General features: G+C 44.2%; 1 protein-coding gene across 1 annotated transcript in view; it reads left to right on the top strand.

The window, feature by feature from the left end:
• Positions 1-17,891, top strand: part of LOC311246561 (sodium-dependent neutral amino acid transporter B(0)AT3-like) — a gene marked incomplete at both ends in the record, with an annotated part of 29,048 nt that overhangs the window by 10,765 nt on the left and 392 nt on the right. The window contains 9 exons of the mRNA XM_084336711.1: positions 3,915-4,052; positions 6,181-6,362; positions 7,140-7,250; positions 11,243-11,355; positions 11,447-11,575; positions 14,428-14,584; positions 15,479-15,683; positions 16,569-16,728; positions 16,822-16,984. Coding sequence (XP_084192837.1) covers positions 3,915-4,052; positions 6,181-6,362; positions 7,140-7,250; positions 11,243-11,355; positions 11,447-11,575; positions 14,428-14,584; positions 15,479-15,683; positions 16,569-16,728; positions 16,822-16,984 — 1,358 coding nt within the window. The remainder of the gene's footprint in view (positions 1-3,914; positions 4,053-6,180; positions 6,363-7,139; positions 7,251-11,242; positions 11,356-11,446; positions 11,576-14,427; positions 14,585-15,478; positions 15,684-16,568; positions 16,729-16,821; positions 16,985-17,891) is intronic.

Below are 17,891 nucleotides of genomic sequence, written 5' to 3'. Positions count from 1 at the left end.
AGGCGCAAGAGGAGACTCGCCTAGGAGGTCTCTCCCCCAACGCTCGCCGATGTATCAGCCATCCACGGCGTCATACATTGCCACACCGACGTTTCCAGACTTCACCTATGAGAATCGAGCACAGTACACGGAGCTCCGGATGTGCTTAGAGACAATGATGGTGGATGTCGCTGATGAACGCCACAAGTATGCAATATTACTGAAGCACCTGAAAGTACCGCGAGCGCACAATATAGCGCTAGCCTATGCCACCTCTACGACCCCATACACCGCCTACGAATACTCATTTGCCTTACAAGTGCATTCAAATCATAAATGTCATTAAGTGAACGTTGTATATACCCTTTGCTATATAAAATATTCGATTTATACATTTGTGTGGACTTCGTTTCATGGTGGGAAAGTGTTCATCATATCTATATCATGTACTGTGTGGCTAGTAGTTAAAGTACATAATCGGTAGTGGTTTAATGATACCATACTTATCAATACAGTCAGGGAATTGTACCCCTCAGTTACAGGTACAATACAGTACGGCTCAATACACACAATTGTTAAGGGGATGCAGACCTGAGAAAGACGTTAGTCTTGTTTCCATCAGGGTCCCCCATTTCCAATTCATATAGATTCATCCAACTCTTTATAATAATAAAGAAGAAGCATCACCCGTATGAACCCAACTGCACAGCTGGGAGTAAAAAACCGTTTACATGTTTTTACATCCAGTCACTCCTTTAGTCAAAGAGTAAAGACCGAAATTTCCCAGAAGCCTTCCCACATGAGTCGTAGTTATGAAAAAGACATGTCAACTGTGAGTCACGTGACCAACTGACTCAAGTTTACACATAAATCGAGCGTAGCAGACCCGTAAGCCCTACGCTCTAACTCGACACCTTAACACCACAACCTTACGTAAAGATCTTTAACTCACGGAAGGCGTCGCCATAGCAACATTGCTATGACGGGGGGAAACCCTGTACACGGCTCCTATTTGTAATAGGAGTTGCGTCAGGACAACCCCCCCCCCCCTCCCTGCCAAGACGTTCTAACGGCTCGGCCCTGACTGGCTCAGCAGAATGAGATAAAATCTCCTAAACCAACCAAGTGGGAAGGAGGGGTTTATTCGACACCCCCTCACAAAAAACCCTTCTTTCCCTACACATAATAACAACTGTAGCATTTTGAAACCTCTGGTAGAATGCTAATGTATAGCGTAAGCTAATACAATGCCCGCTACCCACAAAATGTGAACAGGATTTACAACAAAACAAGTCGTATGTGTGTGAATCCTACACCCGTTGTCTATGTCGTACATAGCAAACGCTGACCGAGAGTAACGGCTAGGCCGTGGAACGTGTGTGTACGAGTATTACTGCAACTAACACAACAGCGTTGTGGAACACATATATTTTGTTTAAGCAATGGAATACCACCAGTTTCTACCTGCATGTGGAGCGTCAGGCTAATAGAACCTCCTACGACTGAGTGTATGCTTGCAGACCTTGCTTAATCTCGTAACACAACATGACTCATCTCTCAACGTAATAGTGCAGATTCACATTTACGCAACCCCATCATATGATTTGTTGAAGAAACACACAGTTTGTTTGGCCAAAAACATAGTTCCCCTTATATCGGGGAACTTTTTATTTACATGGCACAAAACACAATCATAAGGGGCCGGGGAGGGTGTAGAGGAGAGGGGACACAGAGGGAAAAGTCACTTTTAGCGGCGTCTGCCACCTCGCACCGCTCAAGTCTTGCCACCCCGAGGAGCCCCGGAGGGACGGTAGGTAACTGTCTGCTGGTCTCGACGTTCCCTACCGTCTCCTCCGGTCGTGGATGGGCCAGCGGTAGCAGAAGCGCCGTCTCTTCTCCTGGCCTTCTTGGAGGGGCCAGCAGCGGCGGCGGAGGCAGTGGTAGGCACGGCGGAGGGAGCTCGACGTCGTGGAAGCCTTCTGACTCCACCGGCAAGGACGGGAGGCGGAAAATGGGGTTGGAGAACGGATCTCTCCTCTGCCATCTCTCTGCACGTTGAGGTCATCAGCTGCAGGGCCTTCCCGAACAGTCCAGCATCGGAGAGGCTGGCCGTCAGAAGAGGGGTTCTCTTCTTCTCCGGCACTCGAGCCTGCTCCAGCCAAAGGTGGCGCTGGATCAGGGTGGCCAGGGCGCGCGTCTTCCCCGAGGCTATGGCCAGCACCTGGGTAAGGTGCAGGACAGCTCCTGCCGCCTGGGTGATCTGATCGCATTTTACCTCGGTCAGATCCATGCCGCCCGTCATTATCCCCGATACAAATCTAGCCAGGTGGGCGATGTTAGAAGCCGCAGCCAGCGATTGTGTACCAGCGATAAATGACTGGTCACCCCAATATGCCAATCGCCTAGCCGATCTTCCATGGAGAACCGGCTTGCATAATGGTTCCCACACCACATCCGGACAGAGGAGAGCGGCCATCGGCCTATCAAGCCGTGGCACGCCCTCTCTCATACCTTTGACCAACCCCGACACCCGCGTAACTGGTACGTAGGCGGGGGCAAGTCCCATGATGTTAGAAACCGCCTGACCCTGACGAACATAGGCCCCCATTGAGGGGAAAAATGGGTAGACAACATCCACCCCTCTCACCGGGCGACGCTGCCAGAGATGACCTATGAGATCGTCAGGGACAGGAGCAGGCAATGGCAGCGGCAGCGGCACGCCGTTTGCAGCGGCGGCTACCGCCATGAGCTCGGGAAACAAAGCCTGCAGTTCCCCCTGCTGACCTTCCTCCACCGAACCCGCATCCCTCACATGCAGCAGGCTTCGACTCATTGAGGAGCCACAGTCTGATGTGGCTGATAGCAGGGCATCCTGCTGATGAGGCAGAGGTGGTTCCCCGACATCTTCGAACAAGGCGTCCCAAGGAGCCATTTCTCCCCCCTCCAGTGTTTCCTGGATAGGAGGGATACTCGCCTCCACAGGACCTTCAAACAAGAATCCGTCCGACTCTTCCATGAAGTCCTCAGTTTCCATCGGACATCCAGAGCCGGACGCATCCTCGCTGGTCTCCAGCAATTCCCCAAACCCAGGCCGTTCGCGCCTGCATGCCACCATCTTGCGACGTGAACGGGCAGACGCGAAAAGTTTGCGTCGCAAATCCTCCGGACCCAAAACAACCGACCGTTCAACAACGGACGATTCCCTGGAACCAGAGGAACCAGAGTCGAGATCAGGCCATCGCCGGAGCGACGGCACCGATGCCTCGGCTCCTCGGAGAGGCAAACTACCCATCGGCTGCCTCCTGGGCTGGGTCGGCAACCACGAAAGTGGCAGCAGCCCCGCACCAAAACGCACGACGGAGGCGGGAATGGAGAACCGCTGGTGAAGAGTAGGTCTACTCTCCGAAGAAGACATTATGACTTAGCTTTTTCCTTTGAACAGTTATGAGAGAAGAAAAAACTAAGCACAATGTAAACTCGTCACAACTCTTTTCAACTAACAACACGTCAAGTGGGGTACTACCGAGGCACTTCCTTGTGGTGAAAGCGAGAAGGAAGAGAGCAGGTGACCACACACCTGCTTATGAAGGTAAGCTAACGAGGGGTGTGGTCAGATGAATACTGGTATTAAAGGTACATTTGTGGAATTTATTCAGTGCGCGTGCACGTACGCGAGGGAGTGCATGAGTGATGCCGAGCGGATCCCCTAATGATACAGAACAAGTAATATAATTGACCAGTGCAGTAAGCAAGAGGGGAGGGACTGGGAGACCCATGTTACTGACCAAACACTCTATATCAGTGATGGCTGTCAGAGTGTAGAGCTATTTAACACACATTTTAACAAAAAGAAATACCACTTACAGCTCCATTAAAAAAAACTTTTCTGATCGATACAGTATTTTCTAGTGATGATGGGTAGTCTGTGCACACAGGTGTGTCTTCAATGCTAGTGTCCTTCCTGGTCGGGCTGTTCTACAACACCATCCTGGCCTGGGTCCTCTGGTACTTCTTTCACTCCTTTCAGAACCCGCTACCCTGGAGGGACTGTCCGCTGAACCTCAACCTCACTGGTAAACCCACTGCTTCACACAGTATGATGATATCTTAAACCATAGGTGTCAAACTCACGGCCCGCGGGCCAAATCCGGCCCGCCACGTCATTTGATGTGGCCCCCCAAGAGCTCAGGTAAAAAAAAAAAAAAAAAAAATGTTTTTTTTTTTTTTTTTTTTTTACATTAATATTGGGTTAAAAAATAGCAGTGTTCAAATAATTGTGGGTTAATGCGTTAATAAAGCTTTAACTTTGACAGCCTTAGTTATTACACATTCTTACACATACATGTATGTTGAACATCTGAGGTAACAAAGGAAAAAAGCCAAAAGCACTTACTCCTCAGACATTCTTTGACAATTTTACAGCCCAAAATACAAAAAAGATCCAGGCGGAATAGGTAACAAAGGGTTGAAGAAATATTGTCTGAACTGTCAGATGCAAACTGGCTGTGTGACATAACCGAGCATCTCGCTCAATTGAATAAGAAGCTGTAGGGACGCAAACAAGTCCCACCCAAAACTTGACCAATATAGTTGTGAACTGAGACAACCCTTATTTTGTTATTTTTGAGTACAGTTACAGTTGTGTGTTCATGCAGACACATAATAGCAATTTCATTACGAATTGAAAATGGGGGACCCTGATGTAAACAAGTCGATAAAGTTAATTAAACTATCTTCCATTAGTTGGATGTATGGCCTCTGCAAGGTTGTGTGCAGCCATTTGTTTTTGTAACATCTGCTACATCTGTCCCACGTGTTCTTTGCAGCTCACAGTTGTTAGTTCTGCCCATCTTGACTGTGACAAAAAGGTTTTGAACAAACTTATCATGTCATAGCTTGTATTTGATGATATTCTTCTTTGTTATTTACTTGAATGGTTTGATCATTGATTGGTGGAGTAATATGGGGTTCTGATAAACTAAAATTATTTGTTAAAATAACATAAGCTAACATATATTTTTACATTTATGCAAATGAATATGCAATATGTATAACTTGAATAAGTAATAAATACAGAAACACCATGTTTAACAATATGTAAATGTGTAGCTACATTTATTTTACATTACATTAACATTTATACGGTCTTTGGCCCTTTGAGGGCAACCATAATGCTGATGTGGCCCTCTGTGAAAATTTGTTTGACACCCCTAAACGTTGGCCCCACATTTTTTCTTGTTATGAGGCCCAGGTTATGTACTGTTGGGTTCATTTGGGATCCCTCCACAACCCTGAACAACACACAAAACACACACCCTGCACCTTAACATGCACATATGTAGCCGGTCTCGTATTGCCATCTCTGCGTTGTGTTAAAGTTCGACCCCTGTTAAGGGATTGCCCCGAGTGAGTCTCGAACCCGGGTCTCCCGCGCCGTGGGTGACATCGCAGACCACTATACCAAGAGGTGAATTCACTTCTTGGTAACGTGTCTGTATGCCTTTTTTTTAAGGGGGAGTGAGTTTAACTTGCAGTACCGCTAACGTCCACAGTCACTTCACAACACTTGAAGTGACTGTGGAAATACTCGCGGTTCCTCCGTCACACTCACCCCCCTAAACTCACTCCACCCAGGGCATCCGGGTCTATCGGCACCACTGTAGCCGGGCTCGTATTGCCATCTCTGCGTTGTGTTAAAGTTCGACCCCTGTTAAGGTGAGTGAGTCTCGAACCCCGGTCTCCCGCACCGTGGGCGACATCGCAGACCACTATACCAAGAGGTGGGAGACCGGGGTTCGAGACTCGCTCGGGGCAATCCCTTAACAGGGGTCGAACTGTAACACAACGCAGAGATGGCAATACGAGACCAGCTTTACATACACTATACGCAAGACACTTTCTGTAAATAATTGACTATTTTATTTTATCTTACTTATTTTTATATTTTATTTTATCTTACTACTACTACTTATTTTTACCATTCTTGTATTCATTGTTGTTTCTTAATTGTGCACTGTTGAGTCTGAGCTCGAAATACTAAAATGCCATTACCTGCAATGCCCCTGTATTGTTGTGTTTTGACAAATAAAGAACTTGAACTTGGACTTGAACTTGAACAAGAAGGCCCATTTTGGGTCCCAACCCAAACTTTAAGAAACCTAAAAGAGTGCTAAGATATGAACATCTACATGTTTGTTGCAGGTTATGAGAGTGAGTGCGAGAAGAGCACAGCAGTGAACTACTTCTGGTACCGTAAGACACTGAACATAACGCCCAACATTGAGACCAGTGGGTCCTTACAGTGGTGGCTGGTGTTGTGTCTGGCCACAGCCTGGTGTATTGTCTACGTCTGCTTCATACGTGGCATTGAGACCATAGGAAAGGTAATAATGTTGACTAATTTGATGCTACACTAGAATTCAATCGTCAATCATCAAACTGCTACTGGAGAATAGTTGGAGAACTACAGTAACGGCTGGAGAACTTGAGAACTGCTAGGACTGTCTCTCTTAATTAATTACTAAACACAGCATGGACTTTGGCACAGTGTGCTGCTACTACAGTATATACCATTTATACTAGTATAATTGTTGATAGAATATACTGCCATTCTACTATTAGTGATTAGTGACATTCTACTAATTATGATTATTATTATGATTATTATTATTATTATTATGATTATTATGATGATGATGATGATGATGATGATGATGATGATGATGATGATTATTATTATTATTATTATTATTATTATTATTATTATTATTATTATTATTATTATTATTATTATTATTATTATTATTATATTATTATTATTATTATTATTATTATTATTATTATTATTATTATTATTATTATTATTATTATTATTATTATTATTATTATTATTATTATTATTATTATTATTATTATTATTATTATTATTATTATTATTATTATTATTATTATTATTATTATTATTATTATTATTATTATTATTATTATTATTATTATTATTATTATTATTATTATGTTCTACTCTATTATTATTAGTATTATTCATAAAGGAACACTTTTGATCCCCTTTAACAAAGTCTTTGAAGTAATATTGATACAGCCGCAAAATTTATTATACTGTATGCCATAGGTGATTCTGACTCTTTATTTCTTTTCATCAGGCAATCTATGTGACAGTCATCTTTCCATATGTGGTATTAACCATTTTCCTAATCAGAGCATTGACTCTGCCCGGAGCATCTGTTGGCCTGGCACATCTCTTCACTCCAAATGTGAGTCTAACACATCTTCAAGACACCCTGAACATCAATCGAATTCCCCCAAGGGGATTAATATAGGAATATCTTATCTTATTACTCTCCTAACCTATGGAGTTGTTAAAACCATGATCACAAACTACTCTGTGTTTCAACATGTAACTGTTTAACTGATTATTCTTTATTTTCATCTGTGTTTTGTGCTTATTTATTTTAACTTGTCTGCTCACTCGACATTATTGCAATCTCAATGGTCCTTCGAGTTTTAAATGGAGGTTTGAAATTAAATTAAATTAAAGGAGCTATACGTGGTATTTTTTGGTTAAAATAAGTGTTAAATAGCTCTATATTCTGACAGCCATCACTTATATAAAGTGGTTGGTCAGTAACATGGATCTCTCAGTCCCTCCGCTCTGCAGTAAACTGAAAATAAATGTTCTGGTATCCCGTTCCCATTTTATCCAATCAGGAGAGAGAAGCCTACTGTAGATATTATTATATATTTTGTTTGTATTATCTCCTCGGTTTGCTGAACGTTCAGTGTCGGGTCGTTTTGGTCACCACCAGCTACTGCTTGTTCCTCTTGTGTGTTTCTCCAGTACGCCCTTGACATTGCTGCTGTTTCCTCTCTCTGCCTCCGTGGACCCGTGCCTCGTATTTACACTTTGCCCTTTGTGAGTTTTTGGATATCTATTTTTGATGAACTAATATCCTCGTTTTATCCTGGACTCAATACCTCCATCTGTTTTTGTGTGTTCCTTAACACTGAAGACAATACCTTCATCTGTTTTTGTGTGTTCCTTAACACTGAAGACAATACCTTCATCTGTTTTTGTGTGTTCCTTAACACTTTAACTGCTGAAAACGCTCAAGTTGCCGCGGACGCCGGAACTCGTCTTTGATATCAATATTTCAAAAATCTGTGATCGGAATCATATTTTCCATCCGGAGCCCTTGACACACAGTTCTGATCTCCTCTCAATCCTCTAGCGGTTCAAGAGCGCCATCTGGTGGCCGATCGGCAGATCGAAACCGGATGTCAACCTTTAACCCGGTAGGACTCACTCCATATGGGGTCCGGGCACTCGCTAATGCTAGAGAGACTCCGTCTTCACACAATGAACATCGATCGGTGGAAATAACTCGAAAAAACAACATGATTTGGACGTATATACTATTATACAACCTGGAAATAGATCGGGTATTTCGAGTTTTAGCGTGTAGTATTACCATGTTCGATATAAACTGCTATGATGAACATATGACCCACATTAGATGAATGGTATAACGTTGCCCACGGAATTATAAACGCCCCCCTCGCCCATCCGGTCAACATCAGATGACGTGTAGTAAATTCTAGAAGTACGTCCAATTGAAATTTTTGATCTTGCACAGATTCCTACCAAACTGTATTTCATCATCAATATAATGCATTTGGGGCTATAAATCACGTTCTGGAGAAAGCTGCAGAAAGAGATGAAAACATACTTATACTTTAGACCATATTTTAGTATGAATATGTGAATGAAAAAGTTTAACGTTGCTACACCATGAACAATACATATAGGACCTTGAATGGGCCCTAATAATGGCAATCTAGCAATAGAATTTAAAAAGTTATAGCCCTGCAAAGAAGGGGAACTTCTCCATGTTAAATAGAGCTGGCAAGGGATGGTATATCATGAATTTAACCTCGGCAGTTAAAGTGTTAACACTGAAGAATTGTCACTTTGTTTTGTTACCAGACTCTGTCTTGTTACTTGACTCTGCCTCGTAGATTTCTACGTTTCTATTACTGACATTCTCCATTTTCTTTTTCTCCACGAGTGGATTATTATCCAGCTGCAGATCCGCAGAGCCCTACTCGGCTAAAGGATTCTCCTTGGATGGATTTACTTTATTGTTGCCCATTTCTGTTGTGAAAAAAATACGCCCATCGTTTTTGGCTAACTCTGAACTACCTGTCTGTCGTGCTGTTGGGGTTGTTTACAAACCATAACACCGTGGATCCAATTATCAGTCTCTCCATTTACTGTTGGAATTGCATGTGGACATGGCAATAGAACAGCATATCACAAGTCCACCTTAATGTGAACGTTCCCTTTAAGGGCAACACAGCAGTAGCCAAACACATACACAGGTTACGTTAATGGTAAACCTCCGCCCTTTGGCGACACAATAATATTTTAATGCACAACTGTGCTACTGTACTGTACTCACAGCGCACACCTCCCAGCCTGCAAACACTGGTAACACAATACACTCAAAATAAACCAAACCTAAGTGGGGCCCACACAAAGAATAGTCACTAGAGCTAAGCCGGCATTACCAAAATAATAAAAGTTGGAGCGCTCGGTCGCGGCTTGTGAACGTGGTGGCTCAAAACACAACAGCCCCTTCGCTCTTAGCGAGCATGCTACCAAAAGAAACGTTCGTAAGCAATATTCCACGGCGCTGGGAGCGCGAAATGTACCTGGACTCGACTCGCCTTGCAGTTAGAGTCTATAGGCAGAGTGCCGGTCCGCCCCACGTAGCGAATGTTCAGAGTTAGTTGGCCGTAAAACGGTCCCGAAAACTGTCACCTGGGATACCAAGGGGGCTGGCGGTTGACAGGTGAATGGCTAGAGGTGAGAGATGTCCGGTGGAGTCTCTCGGCTGTGTCTGCTCCAGGCGCTGGAAAACGGCGTTGCGACGCGTGGAGCTAACCAGGCTAACCCTCTATACTGAAGCTAAGCTAGGGCCGGTGCGGCCCGACTAGCTTCCCGACTATACTTGATAAGACGCTACATGTTAACGGTCGTCTTCGCAGCCCGTCTGTCGTACGTCCTCTTCGTATGCTCACGTACCCTTCCCACTATACTGTAGGGATAATCTTACGGCACGCGACGTCACTTCTTCGACCCCGTGGCAGGAATCTTATTCCACATGCTTTTCAGGTGGTAAGGCTCTCCGCCGAACGTCCTCTCTCCTTGGTGGAAACAAGAGGAAGTCTTGTTTATCGAACTCCTCCTTCATACCAGCCTCTTCCTCACCTGTACCTGTTGCCAGACCAACGCCCACGAGCTCCCCCTGGCGATAGTCCTCCACCATGTCTCACTGAGTCCCAGAGCAAAACGGGTCACAATAATTACACAACAGTTATAATGAATACAGTCAGGTTATGATGAATACAGTCAGACACATTCACGTGTCTACTCTTAGTTCAAGAAGTCTTGTTTAGCCAAATTTGCTTACTGCACTGGTAGATTAACTCATTCAGCGTCATTCACGAGAAAAGTCGGGTTAACTCGCCATGCGTTGAGCGCCAATCATGAGAAAAGTCGGGTTTTAATCGGTCTGTTCGTGCATGAGGACACATATAATACCGATAATCTAGCGTTATTTTCAGAACGATTCATAAATCAAGCGACAAATGGCACAATTTCTAAGGAAATGCATTGAAGCGCGGTTTGCTCGAGTTTCTTGAGATTAGACAGAATCGCTCTGGAACTATTCACTATTCACCACGGTATAAAACATAAATTTATGTATGAAAACATTTTCAGTTTTTTGCATGTTGACTGGAAGATTCACTGACAATCGACGTGTTTATTAGATCCATAGCTATAATATTTCATATAGTTTTAGCACTCGCAAACACGGCATTCTCCCCATTGCATTACAGCGATGGCGTTCTAAACAGAAGGTAAACAGCGCCCCCTTGGCGTCCATTGAGTTAATTCACTTGCAACCACATATTTGCTTAAAACTAGTTCTTATTTCTTATTTTTGTCAGACCATTTTTACAGTGTGGAGTTCTCTCTCCTGAATGGATAAAGTGGGAGCGGGATACCATAAATTACATTTTTTGCAGAGCGGAGGGACTGGGAGACCCATGTTACTAACCAAACAAACAACAAAATACCACTTACAGCACCTTTAATATAATTTAAAACTCCAAATATGTCATGACAAGTATCTAGTGACCTAAAGCCGATATCTAACCACACTGAACATCTTGATGACAGTGGGAAACCCTGAAAAACCCTAAGGTGTGGTTGGATGCTTCAACTCAAATCTTTTTCTCCTTGTCTTTGGCGTTTGGAGGGCTCATTGCCTTCTCAAGCTATAATCCTCAAAAGTAAGAACATTTCAAGCTCAATCATTTCTACCGAATTGCAAACTCTTGCTAAAGTATCAAAAACATAAATGTGATAATTTCATATTTTCAGAAACGATTGTCAACAAGATGCCCTAATCGTGGGACTTGTCAACAGTTTTACATCAATATATGCTTCAATTCCTGTTTTTGCCATTCTTGGATTTAAGGCAAATGAAAACTACAATGACTGTCGTAACAGGTATGAGCCACTTAATTATTATGGCATAGTGTGATGGATCACGGTTTATGTGGTTTTGGTTTTGGTTTATTCCTGTGTGCTTTGGATGTATTTTGGGTTATATATCATACTGGTCATCGCGTCTCGCTCTTGCCATTATGAGAGATAACTCTTATCTCCTAGCACCTACTGTGCTCATGAACAAACAATTTGCACTCATGCACGTGACCAGGCCACGCCCCCGTGTCCTGCTATAAGACACCGGACATGGTCACACTCTACCTTCCTTTTTTTTTGTTTCCAACATGGACGTTGCAGTGCACTCCATGAACTAGTTGTTATGAAATACAGAGAGAAATTACACAACGTTGGGTTTTCGCCGGAGGTTCACCAGCCCCTGGAATCTCCTCGGCACATCCTAACAGCGCATCGGGCCTGTCCTGGGGTTCCCTCATCTCGTGACAGCGGATCGAGGGACGTCGCGCGGCGGCTAGCTGTCGGGCTAGGTCGCGCACAGGTAGGGTCTGCGCTGCCAGGCATTAATGCTGGCATTTGTGATGCTGCTCGTTGTCCCGTGAGACAGCCGAGTTGTGTATTGGCGCGAGAGGCAGGATATTTGGGAAAACATGGTCGTCATGACTCTGTTTTGGGTGTTTTCCCAACTATCCTAGTGCACGCGGCTAATGCTAATGCTACAATGCTGGGTCTCCGTTCTTGTTCCCCGCCGAGGGCTGTCTTTACTAAAAGGTCTTCCCTCCTCTTAACCATTCATGCTGACGGTCAATCGGTGTCTAATGTTGGGAGTTTTGACGGGGGCTTGTTTACCATTTTCATGGGCTGAGGCCTAGGGCTGGTGTGCTTTTTGTGAATCTATGAATTGTGTGCGGGACTGGTGTTTTTCTCTGGTCTGCATTCCCTTAACATTTGTGTGTATGGGCTAGCCCATTCTGCAGTGTGTTAGTGGAGTTTTCGTTCATTTATTCATTTACCCCTTCATGGGTGCACACCACAGTGGAGGTTGCTGCATTCCTACTAGTGAGGCAGTGCTTCACTAGTAGTAGTCTTTTGTCTGCAGCCACCACTGGTGCTCCGTGCTTGTGAAGCAGGTGGCATCAGTCCTTTGCCTCTGACATGGTGGAACGGTGTCCCGCCCGCGTCTATGCTTTTATCAATGCGTTCGTGTTTCCGGGTTCCCGTTTTGCGCTCTGATTGGCCACTGACCTACGCTAGTACGCCCCCCTCGCTATGAGCGTAGCAGGATGCTGAAATGCAAATGCGTATCACAGTACTGCCTCCAGGAATAGCTGTTTCCTCGTGACTTTATGTGCGGGCTCGCTCTGAGGGAAGGAGGCCGTTCATATTAATTTCTACATTTTATACATAATATCCCAGCGTTTCAACCAGCTGCACATTATACTCACATAACTTTGTTCAGCCACCCTCTCGTAGAACATTCCTGCTTGGCACTCTGCGTCTCAAGCCTGTGGAACGTTCTCTGTCTCCGAGTGGGTCCTCCAACTGGTACTGGGCCGGTTGTCGGAGGCCCCGTTTGAGCCTCTTGAGCAGGCGCCATTGGATCTGCTGTCTTGAAGACCACATTCTTTTTGGCCATCACCTCCGCTAAACGCGTGGGTGAGCTGTGTGCTCTCTCGGTGCGGCCTGAGTGCCTGTCTATTCGGCCGATAGCGGTGCGACTCTGAGGCTTAATCCAGTCTTTGTGCCAAAGAATATCCGGAGCTCTTTCACTCCAGGGATATTGTGGTTCAAGCGTTCGTCCGCCTCCTCACGCTAGTGAGTTGGAGGCGGGCCTTCACCTGTCGTGTCCTGTCCGTGCACTGGGGGTTTACCTCAGGACTCGGGCTCTCAGGGCTTCTGTTCAACTGTTTGTTTGTTAGGGTGGCTCTTGCGCGGGTGAGGCGCTGTCCATGCAGCACCTGTCACATTGGTTGTGCGGGGGCGTTGCCTTTTGCTGCACGTTGGCTGGACAGGTCCCCCCTCGGGCTGCTGCCCTGTTAGGGGGGGCCTCGGTGGAGGACATCTGTGCTGCGGCCTCCTGGTCCTCCCTGGGTCCCTTCGTTAAGTTTTCCCTTGTGGACATGACTGGGGGTTCTGTCTCCCAGGCGGTTCTGAGGTCTGGGACCTGTCCTGTGTCCCGCCTTTGGTGGGCTAGCAGGGGTGTGTAGGTGTGTGCCATGGGTGATGTGTCACACGTGGTCTTGCCTGTGCTGTGCGTTTTTTTAATCACCAGACACCAGTTAATTGCCATGCAGCATGGCAGATGTGTGGGCTTGATTGCCACTTGATTGGTGTCAGGTGTGCAGTGCCTCTAAGTAGGCTTGGTTTCTTGTGCTCATTTCATGTTTGCCCTCAGTAGTAGAGGAGTATCTCAAGTTCATGTTTTATTGTTTTCTCTGTCTGTAGTGCTTTGGTTTCTTGTTTGTTTTCAACTGCTAGGCAGTCGTGGTTACTTTGCCCCCCCCCCCCCCCCCATTTATTTTATACTGGTGTTTTGTGTATTCTATAGCTTTTATTTGTATTTATTTTATTTGTGTGTTTTCCCCCACCTTATCTCTTCGATCGGCAATTCCACTGGGGTAACTTTAAGATACCCCTTTTTGTGTGTGTCCTACACCCCCCCCCCCCCAATCCTGACAGCATAGCACACCCAATTAAGTCTTCTTCTTCTTCTCCTGCTTCTTCTGCTTCGTCTTCTGCGTCTTCCTCTTCTTCTTCTCCTTCTGCTTCTTGTTCTTCCCCTGCTTCTTGCTCTTCTTCTCCTGCTTCTTCTTCTGCTTCTTCATCATCATCTTCTTCTTCTGCTTCTTCTTTAACTTCTTTAACTGACTTATTTGACCTTTTTCTTTATTTCACAGAAATATAATGTCGTTGACAAATGCATTTAACATCGGGGATCAAAATATAACTCTAGAAAACTACGACAAGTGGTTCATGCATCTCAATGACACGGATCCTTCCGGGGTTGAAAGCCTCCATCTCAAAACCTGCGATATTCAAACCTTCCTGGACCAGGTAGCGTGCAGTGAAAATTACACTCAGACATTGCTTTGATTGTAACACATTACTGTGAGCCTACAGGAGTTGTAAAAATGACACTCAGACATTGCTTTGATTGTAACACATTACTGTGAGCCTACAGGAGTTGTAATAATGTTGCTGGCGCTTCAACCACACAGATCAACAACTTACAAAGACCACTGAAGTGCTTCTCAGTCCTATAGGAGCTAGTCAGCTCAGACCACTGAAGTGCTTCTCAGTCCTATAGGAACTAGTCCGTTCAGACCACTGAAGTGCTTCTCAGTTCAGACTACTGAAGTGCTTCTCAGTCCTATATGATCTAGTCAGTTCAGACCACTGAAGTGCTTCTCAGTCCTATAGGAGCTAGTCCGTTCAGACCACTGAAGTGCTTCTCAGTCCTATAGGAGCTAGTCCGTTCAGACCACTGAAGTGCTTCTCAGTCCTATAGGAGCTAGTCCGTTCAGACCACTGACGTGCTTCTCAGTCCTATAGGAACTAGTCAGCTCAGACCACTGAAGTGCTTCTCAGTCCTATAGGAACTAGTCCGTTCAGACCACTGAAGTGCTTCTCAGTCCTATAGGAGCTAGTCCGTTCAGACCACTGAAGTGCTTCTCAGTCCTATAGGAACTAGTCCGTTCAGACCACTGAAGTGCTTCTCAGTCCTATAGGAACTAGTCCGTTCAGACCACTGAAGTGCTTCTCAGTCCTATAGGAACTAGTCAGCTCAGACCACTGAAGTGCTTCTCAGTCCTATAGGAACTAGTCCGTTCAAACAGAGAAGAGGTTTCACGGCGGCAGCTTCAATGTAAGGGGAATCAAGCATGCCGTCCTCCCAGACCTTTAATGAAGTTGTATCTGGGTCCCTGTCCCCATCACATCTCCTCCTAGAGTGCCTCTGGAACTGGCCTGGCCTTCATCGTGTTTACGGAGGCGGTGATCAAGATGCCAGGCTCCCAGGTGTGGGCGGTGCTCTTCTTCGTCATGCTCTTCAGCCTGGGGCTCTCCTCCATGTTTGGGAACCTGGAGGGAGTCCTCACCCCCCTGCTGGACATGGACGTGGTGCCATCCTGGCTACCAAAGGAGATGTTCACAGGTTTAACCAAAGACCTCAGTTATTAATAATAACATCAATAATAAGGTTTAACATTAACATTAACGATGCACTACTATGTAAATATGAGATTTTCTTCTATTTGGAAGGAGGACTGCGTTGACTAAACCATGTGGAATAAACCAGTAGTGTAGTCTAGGGGCACACTGGGTACACTGCCTGCAAATCTTTAAAATCAGTCCAAAGCATTTAAATCTCCCCAGCTGTAAAAGCCGTAAATGTAATTGGCTTTCATATACCCATTACTGAATGCTCTGTTATGTGTGGATGCATGTATTATTATATATATATATATATATATATATATATATATATATATATATATATATATATATATATATATATATATATATATATATATATATATATATATATATATATATTATTATTATTATTATTATTATTATTATTATTATTATTATTATTATTATTATTATTATTATTATTATTATTATTATTATTATTATTATTACTATTGTTATTTTTTTATTATTATTATTATTACTATTAATATTATTATTATTAGACACAAGGGATAAGTCTCCCGGACTTTATGTCTGAAGTAGTGCCAGGCTTAGGCCACACCCCCAATGCTGGTTGGGCCACGCCCCCCCCCCCCACTCAATACTCACAGTGTACCCCCAGCTAGACTACACCACTGGAATAAACGTATAGTGTAGCGGCTCAGTCTACCTCATTGCTGGCCCGTTGAAATGTGGACCGTGTAGACTCAACCATCTAATGATTCCGTATTCCTCGTGCTTGAATCTACACGGCCCTCGTTCCAAAGGATCAAAGATGTAGTGCACCTGTACACATTCAGCCGTGATACATTCTCTGAAATCTTCCCCTCTCTTGTACTCACAGGGTTGATCTGTCTCCTGTCCTTCTCTGTGGCCTTGCTCTTCACCCAGGGCTCGGGCAACTACTGGCTGGAGATCTTCAACAGCTACGTGGGGTCGGTCCCTCTGCTTATCATAGCGTTCTTCGAGATCATTTCCGTGACTTACATCTACGGAATAAAGAGGTAGGATTTCAAGTTGCATTGTTGTTCTAATCGTGATATCGTTTGACTGACGGTAAATCAGTGGAAGTGTCTCTGCTTGTTGACGCCGTACAGGTTTAACGACGACATCGAGTGGATGACGGGTCGCAGGCCCAACCTGTACTGGCAGGTCACCTGGAGGTTTATCAGCCCGTTCATGCTGGTGGTGGTGCTTTTAGCATATATTGTGATAGAGGCTGAAACCCAACCCACATACGCTGCCTGGAACCCAGACTATGTAAGATATATTTAATTTCAAACCTATATTTCAACTCGTAAGACACCGAGGTTACCCTCATTTACAGCACCGACGAGCTTACAAAATTCAAAACTTTATTTATTCCCGAAAGGACAATATTGAGGTCACCCTCATTTTCAATGTCGTCGAGACTTTACACACATTTCAATGCATACATTTTAACCCCCACAGTAATGAGTGCCCCACAGCACTTAGTATAAAATGAACATAGGCATAAAATCAACACACAATTGACAGAATAAAAAACAATGCATAAATTGCAGACATAAGAATAGGTATAAAATACAATAAAAGTAGTGCAATGTAAACGTGCAGTCATAAGAATAGGCATAAAATAAGTACAATAGTACAATGTTGCTCGAAGGCATGTGAACCCCCCCCCCCGGAACAGCCAAAACAAGGCAACGTTTATCAGCAATGTCATACATATAGGCACAATAAAAAGAGAGTTACAAGTGTGTGTGTATTAGGGTTGGGTACCGTTGGGTACCACATTTGAACTGATACTGGTACCGGTACTGTGAATCGATACCGGTACCCAACAGTACTTTCTTTCGGTACTTTAGTCTCTAAAAATGTAATCTACCTAACTCAGTTGTAAAAAAAGAAATGTACTTCAAATTATTTATTATCATCATTATTTATTTAGAACAATTTGTTAATATATATATATATAATATATAATATTGCAGCGAGCGTTGTCTGTTCGATATTGGCTTTTTTACCGATATCCGATATACCGATATTGTCCAACTCTTAATTTTCGATACCGGTCCCCCCCCCCCCCCTTTTTCACAATAAATAAAATAAGAATTTGTTCTTACTTGCTTGCCTGGGTAAATAAAGGTTAAATAAATGTAAAAAATTAAATAAAAAAACGATACCG

Source organism: Notolepis coatsorum (genome assembly GCF_963971535.1).
Source record: "Notolepis coatsorum genome assembly, chromosome: 19".
NCBI lineage: Eukaryota > Metazoa > Chordata > Actinopteri > Aulopiformes > Paralepididae > Notolepis > Notolepis coatsorum.
This window is presented reverse-complemented; position numbering and strand designations above follow the sequence as displayed.